At 40.1% G+C, this 17,087-nt stretch overlaps 1 protein-coding gene across 2 annotated transcripts in view; it reads right to left on the reverse strand.

Annotated features, from left to right (window-relative positions):
* Positions 1 to 17,087, reverse strand: part of CERS6 (ceramide synthase 6) — a 171,053-nt gene that overhangs the window by 34,578 nt on the left and 119,388 nt on the right. For both annotated transcript variants that reach the window (XM_075180710.1, XM_075180709.1), the window contains exons 5-6: positions 15,617 to 15,667; positions 5,643 to 5,735 (exon numbers count right to left, since the gene is read on the reverse strand). In XM_075180710.1, the coding sequence (XP_075036811.1) occupies positions 5,643 to 5,735; positions 15,617 to 15,667 (144 nt within the window). The remainder of the gene's footprint in view (positions 1 to 5,642; positions 5,736 to 15,616; positions 15,668 to 17,087) is intronic.

Consider the following 17,087-nt stretch of genomic DNA (forward strand, 5'->3'; position numbering starts at 1 on the left):
AAATCGTATGGCAAAGTAATGCACACTCTAAAAACAATCAATTCACCCCAATAGTTCTTATGGGAATAAACAACATATTGATTCTCAACTAACCAAACACTGGAATGATGCCATTGATTCCTCTCTGATAGGTTCGCTTAAATTAAACAATCAAGAAATCCTGGCACCCTTACTTTTCCTTCCTGAAAGCTCATAGATGACCATGTAATGATACAACATTTACTAGATCCTTTCTGAATATGCAAGGAATGAATAATACAAGAGGATGACAATGGATAACAGTGCAAAACAAAATTAGAAGCATGGTTTTAATGCAAGTGGCCTTAGTGCTGAGCTAATATTGTGTCTATTTAATTCTCTAGGGACTAGTAATTTTACTAAGGCTTTTTGCACATGTATTTATGTATGTATTGCTTAAGCAGAAAATAAAACTATAGCTAAAATAAAAATGACTCAGCACCAGTAAAGGGAAAAAAGTAGTTGTTTAGTTTTATCGGTAGTAGTATTAGTAATATTTTCTATTTATTTCTCAGTAAAAATTCACTTAAACGATTTTCTGCATGGAGAGCCATTACCATTTCCTGCATATTGGTATTCAATAACTAAAGTGTCAGCCAACAGAAGAGTGCCCCCTGGTGGACACCATATCATGGTACAGTAATTGCATGCTTTTACCAATTGAAAGAAAATACATGACAGAAGCTTATAAACAATGTATAATAATAATAATAATAATAATAATAATAATAATAATAATAATAATAATAACAACAATCTACATAATATTTTCAAAGAAGACAGTACATATTAGTGACCACTGTACAGTGCCAACCCTGTTCTGTAGGTCACCATACACTTCATCACCATCATCATCATTTATTTATATAGCGCCAACATATTCCGTGGCGCTTTACAATTGGGGACAAACATAATAAACTAATAAACAAACTGGGTAAAACAGACAAAGAGGTGAGAAGGCCCTGCTCGCAAGCTTACAGTCTATGGATTGTGAAGTAGAGTATCAAAGACCAAAAAACTTAAAATCCCTACTCTTACCAACAAACCATATACAAAAGTGCTCCCAAAAGGATAACCCCCCACAATTTATTTTATTATCAAAAAATTTAGACAGTAATAAATATATATATATATATATATATATATATATATACACCGTATTTCCCCATGTATAAGACCCTTTTTCCCAAAAATTTTGGGTCCAAAACCTGGGTGCGTCTTATACAGGGGTAGCGTTACAGGGGCAGCGGGAGGGGGGGGGGGGCGATCCAGGAGGAGGGAGACAGGCAGCATGTCAGCGGGGATGCAGCAGGCAGAGTGTCAGCGGGGATCCAGCAGGCGGAGACAGGCAGCGTGTCAGCGGGGATGCAGTAGCCAGCAGGCAGAGTGTCAGCGGGGATCCAGCAGGCGGAGACAGGCAGCGTGTCAGCGGGGATGCAGTAGCCAGCAGGCAGAGTGTCAGCGGGGATCCAGCAGGCGGGGACAGGCAGCGTGTCAGCGGGGATGCAGCAGGCAGAGTGTCAGCGGGGATCCAGCAGGCGGGGACAGGCAGCGTGTCAGCGGGGATGCAGTAGCCAGCAGGCAGAGTGTCAGCGGGGATCCAGCAGGCGGGGACAGGCAGCGTGTCAGCGGGGATGCAGTAGCCAGCAGGCAGAGTGTCAGCGGGGATCCAGCAGGCGGGGACAGGCAGCGTGTCAGCGGGGATGCAGCAGGCAGAGTGTCAGCGGGGATCCAGCAGGCGGGGACAGGCAGCGTGTCAGCGGGGATGCAGTAGCCAGCAGGCAGAGTGTCAGCGGGGATCCAGCAGGCGGAGACAGGCAGCGTGTCAGCGGGGATGCAGTAGCCAGCAGGCAGAGTGTCAGCGGGGATCCAGCAGACGAGGACAGGCAGCGTGTCAGCGGGGATGCAGTAGCCAGCAGGCAGAGTGTCAGCGGGGATCCAGCAGGCGGAGACAGGCAGCGTGTCAGCGGGGATGCAGTAGCCAGCAGGCAGAGTGTCAGCGGGGATCCAGCAGGCGGAGACAGGCAGAGTGTCAGCGGGGATGCAGTAGCCAGCAGGCAGAGTGTCAGCGGGGATCCAGCAGGCGGAGACAGGCAGCGTGTCAGCGGGGATGCAGTAGCCAGCAGGCAGAGTGTCAGCGGGGATCCAGCAGGCGGAGACAGGCAGCGTGTCAGCGGGGATGCAGTAGCCAGCAGGCAGAGTGTCAGCGGGGATCCAGCAGGCGGAGACAGGCAGCGTGTCAGCGGGGATGCAGTAGCCAGCAGGCAGAGTGTCAGCGGGGATCCAGCAGGCGGAGACAGGCAGCGTGTCAGCGGGGATGCAGTAGCCAGCAGGCAGAGTGTCGGCGGGGATCCAGCAGGCGAGGACAGGCAGAGATTGTCAGCGAGGATCCAGGAGGAGGGGGACAGAGGCACAGTGGCAGCGATTGCAGGGAGAGTGTGCTGCCCGGCTGCTCTGATCACTATCAGAGCAGCCGGCCATTACACTCTCCCTGCCTTTTTTGACAGCTGCCGTAATATTTTTTTTCAAAATTTCGGGGCCAAAAGTAAGGTGCGTCTTATACATGGGAGCGCCTTATACATGGGGAAATACGGTATATATGCATATAAGGTTTGTTTTTTTCTTTGTTGGCAAATATCTTCCACAGCTCTCAAGGAAAAGCTGACAAATTTTACATAGTTATTTAGTATCGAAAAAGTAAGCTAGTAGACCACATGGCGACAATTTGACAATGTGACAGAGCGACCAATATTTTTTTGTTGCAAACAATTATTTGACTTCAGGAAGGAAACCTGGCGACAACACGACATAACGACAACACGACAATTGCAAATTGGTCTGGGATGCCTAATGTTGTGGTTGGTGTCCCGGTCGGACCTCCCGTTGGTCCACGCTGGGCAGAGCTTTGACACAGGGACCCTGTTCTGGGCCTTCCACTGGATGGATTTGGATGACATCTAAGCTGCTATTTATTTTTAAAATGTTGACCATTACATCCAACTCATTGATAACTTAATAACTTGAAGATTTAAAGCCAGGCAACGGGTACTTCAGCTAACAAACATAATACACTATGAGGAAACTGACAGGTGTAGGAACGTGTAATGGAGTGTAGCAGTCTTGTAGGAAGGATCAGCCCTACAAACTCATGTTATAATATTTACTTCATTCGTTAAAGTTTCTACACACAGTGGAGTCATTGTCTGGGCTGGACCGATATCCATGATAATGCAGCCTTTCAATTCACAAAGCTTCATGAATATTCGACCGTGCTGTCACTAATTCCTAGTATAGAGATAGGCTGAAGCCTTGCAAAAAGTGCTTTATCCCAGAAAAACAGCAGCCGTAACTGTGTCATGAGACAGGCGTACGCTGTCTTTACTTTGGCCATGAATCAGCTTAGCGTAATTGGCTGAGTAGAGTGACCCTTGGGAGGTAGTAACGCAGGGTAGGGTAGAACATTTAAATTAAAAATGTACTTGAGGGCTCAGGAGAATGTTTCTCTCTGTACAAAGCATATTTGTTTTTGTTCTCTCTGGAAGAAATAACTTCAGTCCATCTTATTAGGAGGTTGAACAACTAACACACCAGGGAAAACTAGAGCATCACTTGGGGTAGCTCTAGTATTTCTGAATAATGTTAATTGTATTTTTGTGTTACACAGCCAGTTAGATTGTAGTGCTGGAGTTCAATAGCCCTGAATCACAAGGTGATATAGCATGAAGGAGCAGCAGGGGGGATTCAGGGAGTAGATAGTGGTGGGAATGATTGTCAATGTAACCATGGGGTCAGGTCAACAAAAAGGTGGAAGACACAAGTGAGAATAATAAGTAGAAACGGAGCTGAGGTCAGAATCATTGACACAAAACCGAGCATTATATACAGCTAAGGTCAAGTCTGAAACATGAGCAAGGGCTCAGCAATAGAGGAAGACAAACACAGCTCTGCCCCAAAGCGGGATTGAGAACCATAAGGTCACTGACAGAGTGATGTTTAATGAGCCAGGCAGACTATGCAATTCGCTATAGGTGATAACCGATTACAACCTCAGCTCCATGCAAGACAAATATGGAGAATAGTAGACAACTCTACTCAGTGAGCCCTTTAAGACTGTAATGCCATTGACCTTACCTTGATGGAATGTCGGTGTTTGGCTAACGGTGGACAGACAAATATAATGATTTTCTTCCAAATCTACACATATTAGGCAAATAAATGAAATAATGAAAATGTTAAGGCATATATTAGTGAAAACTATTTTATATCCTGCAATTTGCCCACACGGGTGCCAATTACACCTATATTTTCACAAATGCGCATCTTTTTATGGTGAAGCTAATTTTGCATGTTCTCCTGGGAGGACCAGCGTACATGGGGACATTCCTTTCTGAGGAAGGGTATGAATGTGCCTAATTATGCACCCACGTACAAATACACGAGATTTCGTTTTGTGGGAAGAGTTTATTTGAAGGAGATGGAACAAACCCACTTGCTACTTGGGGCACTTAAATAATCGGTACGCTGTGACATAAGAATGCGAGCAGGGCTTTCTTACCTCTCTGTATGTATTACCCAGTATTGTTTTATTACTGTTTGTTCCCAATTGCAAAGCACTACGGTATCTGCTGGCGCTATATAAATAAATGTTGTTGATGATGATGATGAAGCAACAAAAGTTGTCACTGGTTGCATTGGCTGCTTCTCTTCCAGTGAACTGTAACAGCAATCAGTGTTTATTATAATCTAATTAGCTGTTGAACGTCTACAGAGGTGAAGGAACCATTTCTATCAACGTCAATTATGTTTGATGTACACAGTGGTACTCAAGAGCAGCAATCGAGTTTTGTTGAGAAACGTTTCCCAAAGAACCCAGGATGCTGCTTTTTCTGAAGGTTCTGTGCAACCCAACTGTACACACTTACTCAGCTTTCAAGATTGTATGGAAGGTCTATCCCATCTCATCAGCTACTCACATTCACTAATAAAAAGTCTACAGAAGGCCAAACCCACCGAAAGCCAGAGAGAAAACCAACCCAAGAGAGAAAACCAACCCACCCAATATACTCTATGGTACATAGCACCCCACCCAATATCCTCTATGGTACATAGCACCCCACCCAATATCCTCTATGGTACATAGCACCCCACCCAATATACTCTATGGTACATAGCACAACCCTCTAGCAGGTCACCTGCATGGACAAACACAGGCTCTTCTGGGGAGACAACATGTAAAAAACAATCCATATAGGAATAATTAAATTTGAAAGAAAAAGTGTCATATAATTAAAAATAAGTATAGTAATGAAAAACATACAGTTGTAGACAGAGGGTGTTTGCATTAGACACTACCAAAAATATTCATATTTCAGCATTGTATGTTGTACAGTAGTGACAAAATCCAAAATTCAGTACATTTATAAACACGGCTGTCTACTGTAATGCAGGAATAAATGAAGATATATAAAGCAGATTACTGTGACAATAAGCAATAGCATAAGGTTGTACTAGAAAGCAGATATATGATTTTTCTCCATTCCACAGAAGTACTATTGCCGCCTCTTACTCACAGCTACCTTTCAATACGTAACAACGTGTGAATATGAAGCAAGATTAAATTTTACCTTTCGTTTGATGTCTGTGAATTGAGAAAACATCAAGGACCAGTAGAAAGACAACTCGACAATGTAGTAGTAATGCAGATCAGCTGTCAGTTGCTGCAATACAAATATAAATATAATTAAGAACTATTTATCCCATCCGGACAAAATTATTAAATAAAGAAAATATCAAATTAAAGGTCTGATTTAGAGTTGGATGCAAGTACATTTGCGCAATGGAATTATGCATCTCACACAAAGTTAGTTGCACTGTGCGTGTTCACACTTGTCACCGGATATGTGCGCTACATTTAAGGTTGCACGTATCGTAAGATACATCTTCATCAAAAGACAGATGTGACACACCTAGGGCTAGATCTACTAAGGTGCGGGTTTGAAAAAGTGGGGATGTTGCCTATAGCAACCAATTAGATTCTAGCTATCATTTTGTAGAAGGTACTAAATAAATGAAAGCTAGAATCTGATTGGTTGCTATAGGCAACATCCCCACTTTTTCAAACCCGCAGCTTAGTAAATCTAGCCCCTAGTGTGCAGACACACATTTGCGTATAAACTAAAGAGCATCTTTCACAGACAACATAAATCACTCCTTGTATAAAAACACACAAACCCTGAGAAACATTTTAATAGCTGTTTCGGATGACATCTGTCCACTGTTTTTGCTCATGTGAATATAAATTTGATATATAAAAAAAACCTCCCTTTGATTCAGTGATGATAAATATTCTCTTTGCTTGAAAAAAACTCCTGCACAGTTTTTTGGCAGGTGAGCCACAGTATTTTTAAAGGATTCATCTAGAAACAATAACAGTTTAACAGAACGCCACCCTGCTCCCAACGAATAAACCCACCGTATATAGCACACAGAATTCACCTAGAACTGGAGCACATGAAGAAGCTGATAGGAAGACTATGAGCATTGGCCCAGTTAAATTTGAACCTTTCAACGGCTGTGGCCCCCGCAGTTATAATAGCTAGGAGAGGAGAACGGTCTATTAAAATATTAATGGCTTGCTGGTGTTTTTTAGGGCCAATCCACAGAGGACTTTCTTTTTTTACTGTCTTTTGTATATGAAAAAAATATCATATTAATATATAGTGGTTTGTTTGTTTTTTTGCAATGTCCAGGAGTCAGACAGTTAAACAGATGTGATTACCCAAGCTGGGGCACAGTTGAAGTTGTTTGTGAAGCACAAAACGGAGAAAGCACAAAGCAAAATCTGTTTTGGTTGTCCGCACTCTTCGATGAGTCCAAGCGTGTCTAGATTCTAGATTGCCATTAAAGCGTAGAGGTTCATGGAGCAAACCGGTGTTTGTGGAGGAGCTGAAGTTTGCACCAGTTAATGGCAAATGTTGGGCCAATGGAGGCAAAAATGAGATTTCAATTTGTGGAGGGAGATTATTGTAAAGATATAATAAGGGGGTCGCATTTTTGGGGCATGCCTTGCTGTGCCGCTGGGTGCATAGCCAATTACATACCACAAGACTTAAATGTTTCACCATCTTTAAGCTCGCAAAGATCTGTCCGATCCTCTTAATGGAATGCAGTTATTTTGTCCAATGTATAGTAGAGCTTGAAACACAAACATGCCACATGTAATAAGGACAACCTAGATATTTTAAAAACTTACATGATTAATTGATGCCACAAATGAGTTTTTATCAGAAAAACTGGAAAGTTTAATTGAATGGAAGAGGTGGTTCTAAAACTGGAATCTTGATGTATCATTTACACTTTTGCAGAGTGTCTACTTAGACTTTTCAACCTCTCCACATCCAGTTTGGGAATGCATATCCCCAACCGTGGAAAGTACTTGTTCTTTACTGTACAGACCACACCTAGGTGCACCATCATCATATCATTATATTTATAATGTCCCACACAATCCGCAGCACCAAACAATCATCAAAATATAAACAAAACAATACACAAATAAGTAAGGGCCGAGAGAAACAAAGAATCAGTAAAAATAAAAACAAGAAGCGACAATAGAGAAAGCAACTACACTAGAAGACACAACTAGAGCAAGTGAAGGGCCAGTCTTGCAAGAGTTAACATCCAAGAGGAGCAGGAAAGTAAATGGAGACAATAGGGGTGGAAGAGGTGGGTAGAGCGAGATGAAGGAGTTGTTTTGGATGAGGGGGGGTAAAAATGGAGACAAGAGGAGCGGACTGAATACAGTAAAAGGGGCCAGTGGAACATGAGGAGAGAATTGTCTTGGTGTGGTGCTAATATCCCTCTGCTATGGAGCCATCCCATCTATCCAGGGCTTGTCATATTGGCACTGTGGCTTGTACATCTCTCTAATGTCTCATACTCTTGAGCATGAATTTCATTCGTGGCACTAGCGTTTTTAACAGTTCTGAAAATGCAAACCGTTGTTTCCAATGTCTATACACCCACTTGCAATGTAATCGCATTTTGGACCGTTGTGGAAAGTTAATCTTTTACAAACGCTGTCTGCTCCATTCATTGTGTTTAATGGAAGTTAAATGCATTGAGGTCAACAGAATGCCAATAAAACAACAGCACTAAGCTTCCATTTTTAAATGACAGAGGTACCCGACTTTAGTCAGAGCCCTAACCTGTATACTTAACAAGGAGGGCTGTGCCTTATCAGACAATCTCAAGCAGATGTCTTAAGCTGGGTACACACTACACAATTTTCCACCAACTTTTTATGCCGATCGATTTTACATGCGATCGATGGTCTGATCGCTCGGTCCATGGACTGCATACACACTAGCCTTGTTTTAGAAGATAAAGGAAAGAGCGGACGTCCCTTTAGCGACTTTTTACAGCCATGTTGTCGTGAGCAATGATTGCAATTTCGTACACATCGGTCGGAAGTTTATACACACTACACAACGGAAACGAGATTGGAACGAAAATATTTAACGATACGACCAACCAAATGAGGCGACAATCGTCCATTTGGGCAGACTTTCGTCCATCGTGTCACTACACACACTGACCCGACTTTTGAACGAGCGGTCGTACGTCGGCTGGTTGAGCCGATTATTGGACGAAAGCCGTGTAGTGTGTACCCATCTTTAGGAAGCAGGATTTGAAGGGCAGCAATATTTAAGGATTAGTTTAGAAATGTAAATTTTGTTGATTCAAAAGTTTACATTTGTAGTTTCTCCCCTGGTGGTGCATGAAAAAAGTATAAAATTGGCACATAATGGGTTTTATAGAGGTTATTGCACTAACAATGTTGATTTAGGTAAGCGGTTAGAAGGGCACAATTGCCGCCTCAGGCAGCAGAGTCTAAACCCTAGTGTACAATGGCTGATTGGGTATTTATTTCATATTTGTATACACTGTTTGCTATACGCACAGGGATAATACATTAGCTTTGCACTGTCTTCTTTCAATCAACATTAAAATTCAGAATTTTGCCCGCGTGTTACCTCTAAACAAAAAACCTATTGTTACCGTCTGTATTATGAATAAAGCTGTCCTTCTAAATAAGCCTTTTAATTGACAACGGGATTTCTTTTATTCATTTTTTATTATTTCACAAATATAAACGAGGTCAAGTGTCACATTTATCATCCAGACAGTTTAAGTCATGAGAATATAAACAGTTGGAGGGGAAGTCATGGCTTCCTGCTATGATTTCATTTTTCTTTATACAAGAGATAAATATCTCTGCTAAGACAACAGTGACTGTAACTCAACAGGGACGAGACCCCCAGTGTGAGATTCATTAGCCAATGCAATGTCCACCCAATTCAATGGAATATTGTTAGATTTACCAGCAATGGGATCTTTTCACTAGGCAACCTAGATAACAGCACATATCAGGATAGGGAAATTCATATTTATTTATGTTTAACATCAAATCAATGAGAAGATAACAGGAAAATCTATGTGCTATATTGTACATGATACATGAAAAAAGTCATGGTTATATTATTGGCCTGACATCAAAATGTATAACGGAAGCACAGGGACTCCCTATAGTGGAACAAAAGCTAAAATAAAAAAGCTTATAATGGAACGTTATGGCATTTAGCCCCTTAATGAATGTAGGTGGTTTGTGTCTTAATGATGAACCTAATCTTTACATTCTTTATCTATCTATCTATCTACCTGAAATGGCAAGACCAGCCCTGAACAACAATATGGTACTTTAACTTTTAAAAGGTTAACTATACAGCTCGAAACAGGGGCGGAACACACCGAGCCAAGCAATAGCTCGCCACCCTTTTGGACCCCAGCCATTCCCCAAAAGAACAGAGGAGGGGCCTCTTCTGGTCATACGTAGGTGAATCACAGTGAAGCCTCGATTGGATCCTCATCTCTGGACCCCTAAGTGACCACACCACCTGCAGCGGCGGTAATAGAGGTTCTAACAGTGACTGGGGCCGATTCAATCAATAAATTTCCGGGTAGTGCTGTACCAGAACATTGCGGATTTTCCTACTCTCCTCGATGGAGTTCGAGGAAAAATCTGTGAAGTTGCACTGCTGCGAATGAACCATTCTGGAAGATCTCTGCGGGACATCGTTTTAAACTGAATTGACCCCATTGTGCTTCTGTCATTGGGCATTTCTTACATCATGATCAGCAGGTGAGAAGTAACTTGGCTCACCAAACCATTTCTTATCCATACTTAAATACATTTATCGGACCTGTCACACAAAACACTTATCTGGAGACCTTCATCTAGCCCTTTATATGGTGATTAATTTATGGATGAATAATTGATGGAGCTGGCTTTTAAAATGTCCAAAACCATTTAAACTTTATGTTCTTCACTTAAATGGACATGGCATAAATCTGATGACAATAATGGCATTTACTGAAGGATAAATGTGGTCTGTATAAAATAAGGTCCCATAAACAGGCAATATAATATTTAAGTGTAAATCTGAATGCACACACAATAAGCCATAACTGCATGTTAGATTCTATATTGTACATTTATGTACATGACATGTCGAGGTTTGGGGGAAAGTTAATATTCTTATTTCCGGTGCTAAGATTTTCCATAGCGCAATACAGTACCTTTATGTAGGTAAAGCAGTTTCTTATGTAACCGGAATAAAAGGGTTAGCCTTGGTGACCAAGTAGTAGTGTCACTTTTATAAATATGGAACTGTGGCTCCACCTGAATCTTGATAAACTTGGGATTAGTACTAGAGTTTGAGCACTTTGGGGTCAATTCAGGTATTTTCCCTACCAGTCACTTAGATAAGCCACTATTGCAAATTAACCAGTGGGTGGGACAGTGGCCTCAATAACGAGAATAATGTTATCTTGGCTCAGCCACCCACAGCAACACGTCGAGTGAGGGAGGCCAAGGTTATGCAGTATGGCGTTCTATTGCCACTTGGCTTCCCCACTGAGATCTCCGAAAGGAGAGATTACAAGAGCTGGTAAGTATGCCTATTTTACATGGAACTTTCTATATCTGACTCCTATGAACTTATCATCACAGGGAAAATACTATTCCATACCTCATAAAGAAGATATAGAAGAATGTAAGTATGGGGGAGATGGAGGGCTCGTTATGCAATGTACATAGAGTGAATGGGCTATTTAAGGGTAAGGGCTAGTCATTTAACATTGGGTGGGAGTTATTCATTATTAGTGCAGCGATGTGGGGCAGTTTATTTGATGAGGGTTGCTTCATTTAATAAGGGGATCATTGTAGTACCCATTAAAGTGGGATGTTGGGTCTATTTATTTAATGTTGGGGTGGTTATTTATTTTATAAATAGCTGTTTGGGGGAGAGTAATGGATTTATTTATTAAATGTGAATACTATTAATTTAATGATAGTGTTGGTTGCAGGTAGAGAGGTCTGTTTATTAAACATGGCTGCAGTTGCCGTAACATTGGGGTTTGGAGAGAGAGACTTAAAGAGCTCACTCACTTGTTCCATTCAGGAACACAACATTCCAGGATCCAGCAACTGAGCTTCAGACACCAGTAGCTGCAGTAGTGAAATCTGGACTGTCGTCTAATTCCAGACAATGTTTCACCAAGTAACAGATTTTATGTGTGATGGATGAGGAGCAAAGGATTGAATTGATAAATTCACCACAACAAGTTGTAAAAACTGAGAGAGGGACATTGAAATAATGTGGAAAATTTTGTCATTTTCAGCTACTTGAATTGATTATTATATATATATATATATATATATATATATTTATATTTTTTCCCCACAGACTGTAGAAGTGCACAATCCAAACAGCTACAATAACTAACAACAGCATCAATATAATTATAAGGGCTGGATTCAATTAGTAATGGTAATAATGCACACTTGTACCGTAGTAACGGTAATAGTGCACGAGCCGCAATGTTCTAAAGAACAACGTAACTAATTCAATTTACCCCTCAAAATATTAAAATATTAAAATATTTACACAAAAATAATCTTCACATTAGGTGCTGTAGGAACATTAACATAAAACAAACCACAACCCACATAACATATTGTAAGTATTTGTGCAAAAATGTGATTTTTTAAAATGTCCTTCTAGTTATCCTGAGAGAAGCAATTCATGGAGCAGGAATGTGAAGATTAAATAAGGTTTATAATAAGATCTGCTCATCTTTCTATACGCTGAGTAATATTTAATATCTTTACTGCAATGATTCCCTGTATCGACCTGTCAATCAAAATCCATGGGCCCCTTTATATGAGTTCTCCATCTTACTTCAACTGGATTATTATTATTAGCTGATTTTTCAGGACTGTTTCAAATCAGGATTGAAACTTGTTGACATTGAAAATGTGAGGTTACAATCAGTCACCATTTCTATGTTTCCAGATCTTACATTTTTTTCAGACCTTTACATTATTTTACCCTGACCCCGAATGTAACAATTTCATTTTCACAGTTTTATGCATTTTACAACCCAATATTCCAGATACATTGTACACACACACACATATATATATATATATATATATATATATATATTTATTTGTACTGCGTGTGCCTTATCTGTGAGGAGTTTGTATGTTCTCCCCATGTATTTAGACTGTAAGCTCCAATGGGGCAGGGACTGATGTGAGTGAGTTCTCTGTACAGCGCTGCAGAATTAGTGGCGCTATATAAATAGCTGATGATGATGATAATCATGATGAATCTCCAGTCTACAAATAGACCTAGGGCAACAAGGATCAATTCATTCTGCTGTGTGGTGTCAGGACTGGAAGCACTTAATGCGAAATGTACAAAATTTCACAGCCAAATGCAGAATGAGTTCAACAATATTATGCGGCCTGCAGACGGTAGTTTGTGATGGTTCCACTGTAGATCAGGTCTGTGCTTACCTCCTACAATCATCTTCCCATAAATAAAACAGTTAGAAATTTGTGAAGTCAATGAGAAATTTCATGATGGTACCAAGGAGTGTCATCACAGCAAGGGCAGGGTTGTTATGAGGATCTATTGAATATCATCTCAGTTTAGCAGCTGGACCTAGTGGTTTAGCAGCTGGACCTAGTGAGTTAACCTGTCATTGCTGCCAACTATCATTGCTCGTGCCATCTCTGTCCCTCCTTTGGTAATCTGCACTGCTTCCTTGTGACAGCTGCTGCCGCCAAACATGGGGAACAAGTGTCCAGCAGACATGCTGTTGACTTACAATAGCCACATGCTCTTTCCACAGCAGCAGCTACAATTGTAATTCGCTACCTTATGCGCCAAATGTTCCCCACTTCTCTTAAGCTGTAAGATCATTTGGGCAGGGCCAAATTTACCTTCTGTTTCATGTCATTGTATGTAATTTGTTTGAGTCATGATCCCCTCACTGTACAGCGATGCACAATATGTCTGCGTTTTATAAATAAAAGATAATAAAAATAATGTTCTCCGGAACAATTTTCAAAATTTTGTTCATCTAATTTTGCTTCATATAGCTGTGTAAATTAGTAAAATAAAAGTCACAAAATTCAATGTGCATGACTTCCTTGCAGAAATGTCAGCGTGTTTTAAATGTACAATATACTATATTATATCATAATAGCTATAGACATGAAGCTGCCAATTCTGAATATGTCCAGACCTCAGTTTACGATGGAAACATTTTTATAAAAGGTATTTTTCTCTGGTAAAGATCATGTTAACAACTTAACTATTTGTACAATATATTAATTGTTGCAAAAGTTACTGTAGCTAAACAAGCTCCACGTTAGGAGACACAGGATAGATTTTGTGAAGATGAAACAGCTGGGCACAAACGCAAAAAAATTGGCCTCTGCAGAGATCAGCGGTTTTCAAATATCTTTTTAACATTCGGTAACAGATGTGATGCTCCAGGGTTTTAAAAAAATCCTTCATGTTGTCTGTTCATATTCTTTTCAAATATTGAGCCAACGCTGGTTTTGCAATGTGATTTTTAAAAGCATACTGGGTTATATTGCTGTTCAAACACAGGCTCCGCTGAGTGATATTGCCACTGATAACACTGCGTATTATATCCGCAGAAATCTTAATAGAAAAAAAATGAGGAAACTAAAAAAGAGACTAAGAAACATCATTTTATTTATTGGTCAACATATATTTTCTCTCATATCCTACGTCCCTCATGCTTAAACGAGAGTCAAAAATGTACTAGGTCTTAGGAGATCACGAAGAGCTCGTAACTCATCTCTACAAAGCAGCCTCCCATTTCAAGTGATGCCTAGGATATATCTCCTGACCTGCAATAAAACACTTCCTTGAAACATTAGAAATGTAGAGAGTGGAAGAGAGGGAGAACATGATGAAAAAAATGAAAACTGTGGGGCTCAGGTATAAAAAAGATCCCGATTGCAGCAATAAAGTTGGCTTTTGTATAGCTAAAGCAGTTATCGCAGCACTTTAAGTAAAATGTGTTAACTTGATGTGGCATATGGGAGCATGTGTAACCCATAGTGGTGGTTCGTGTATGTGAAGTAGAACTAAAAGCCTTGATTTGGGCTTTTGGTTCCACTAGAATAAAATTAGATTAAAAATAGATAACATTTATTTAAAACAAAATATGATTCTTACCTATCTTTGTCTGTTTTACCCAGTTTGTTTATTAGTTTACTATGTTTGTCCCCAATTGTAAAGCGCTACGGAATATGTTGGCACTATATAAATAAATAAATGATGATGATGATACTTGTTAAATTGGCTTCCCCATGCAAATGCCAGCTAGCAAATCGTATCACCGGCAATATTATGGACGTCAATAACCGTGCTAGCACTCGCACTAACCCTTTGATGTACAGGGTGAAACAAAATGAAGTCCTAAACTCTAATTTTTTCCAGCAATAATGCTTTTCGTCCTTTGAAATATAAGCCTCTGTATTATTTACATGCTTGGTAGGTTACATCACCATCATCATCTATTTATATAGCGCCACTAATTCCGCATCACTGTACAGAGAACTCACTCACATCAGTCCCTGCCCCATTAGAGCTTACAGTCTAAATTCCCTAATATACACACACACACACAGACAGAACGACAGAGAGTAAGGTCAATTTAATAGCAGCCAATTGACCTACTAGTATGTTTTTGGAGTGTGGGAGGAAACCCGGATCACCGGGAGGAAACACATACAAACTTCACACAGATGGTCGGGAATCAAACTCATGACCTTAGTGCCGTGAGGCAGAAGTGCTAACCACTAAGCCACCGCGTTGCCCATAAAGACTAATTAAACATAAAATGCTTTAACAATGCCCAACAGATATTTCAGCTAAAATTGTATAATTTTTCTCCTTAAGCAATCATTTTCAGCTCAAGAGATAAAGTTTCACTCTGTGCATTTTCAAATGGGCCGGCAAATCTTTACATTTGCTTTTCTGGGGTGCTTTTCAAAGACCGGGAACTGGCCTTGCACCTTGAAGTGCACTTAGTGGACAAAGAGGCACACTTGCACACATAATCAATGCCGGTTGCCATATTTTGCGGTTTGTAAACGAGAGTTACTAATCATATACTATACATATAGCCCCAGTGTGCTGATTACCTGATAAGGATAATTGTACCAACACTGTCTTGTGTTCCAGAGCCATGGAGTCTAGAAAATAGAGAAAAAAAAATAAACAGAGTTACTAAATGCCATTAATCTGAAATGCATATATATTTATTACACAACACACATGTGTAGAAATTTTCAGGCAAGAATTAATGGTGCTAACGGTTTGATTTTTTTTTAAGAAAAAAGAGAAAGATAATCAAAGCTGACCATTGCAGTACAACTTCGTTCACAAGAAAGAATTACTCCATGGTTGATCACTGTTACAGAAATTTGTAAAAACCATGCAGGCAAATCACCAACTAAAAATCATGCCCAGTAGTATCACTACTGAACACTAGCTGGCGATGTGGAGTTCAGTGATTTTTATAATAACTCTCTAGGTTTTAGATGAGTTTATATGTGTTTATAGCTCATGCTGAGTGTCATTTTTAGTCCCCCCTATAGAACCCAAGTTCCCCTGCACGGTCTTTATGTCAGATGTAGAGATCTCAATGGATAAACTGCTCGAATGCCTAAATTACTAACCTACTGTATAATAGCAACTGTTCTATATATTATTTGTTTTATTACTCTAAGGTGTTTGTACAGTAGCTGTGAGCCTGCCAACATGACTATGAATGCAACAGAGACGGCTTTGTTTTATAACAATCCATAAACACCAGCTCCATCACAAACATAAAATCTAGTATTACGAGTGTACTATGTTAACATTAAGTCTGGCTTCTTCCTGTGATTCACTGTGTCTGTTTGTGTCAAGTGAGATGAAATAGGTAACCGTATAAGTATATATGAGAGCAAAATAGAACATACTCATAGAACATAATCGTAACATTCTAAACCCTGCACTTTTTGGGTGTTTTCCTTTAGACTTCGCTCTATACTAATCTGTTGTACTTTGTATTGTGTGCAGTATACTTTTATAGTGAACGTATCCCAGTATTTGTATGGTGATTGGCTATGATAATATTGTTCAGAGCGTGAGAAAGTAACTCTGATTGGTTAGTAGCAGCTAGACTCCATGTAGCATCCAGCTGGACACAATGTAGTTCATTGATAAAATAAATAGCGTCTTGAGTAGGCCACAGCATCATGATACGCTTATGCTCTGTAAACGTATGTTCATGCGGATGCATTTACCCATTTATTTCGAATCGCACGTATCATCTAACTCTAAATGAGCGTCACAATGTGTATTGGTTAGCGTAGTATTGATGTAATATATCTGTGTACTGATATATGGGGTCCTGGTCTCCTCTCTCCAGTCTTGTATTTACCACGTAGGCTTAACTACAAGTTGCTTTGTGTAGATTTTCTATTAATTTTCTTTTGCTACTTGGTGTTTACCAACGACACATTGTTCACTGTAAAACTAATGGTGGATGGGTTGTTGGATAGAGAGACATGGTTATACGTGATGCAAAATTAGCAATGTATGGCATATTCAATCACAATGCCTATG

The sequence above is a fragment of the Mixophyes fleayi genome, chromosome 7, assembly GCF_038048845.1.
Source record: "Mixophyes fleayi isolate aMixFle1 chromosome 7, aMixFle1.hap1, whole genome shotgun sequence".
Classification (NCBI taxonomy): domain Eukaryota; kingdom Metazoa; phylum Chordata; class Amphibia; order Anura; family Limnodynastidae; genus Mixophyes; species Mixophyes fleayi.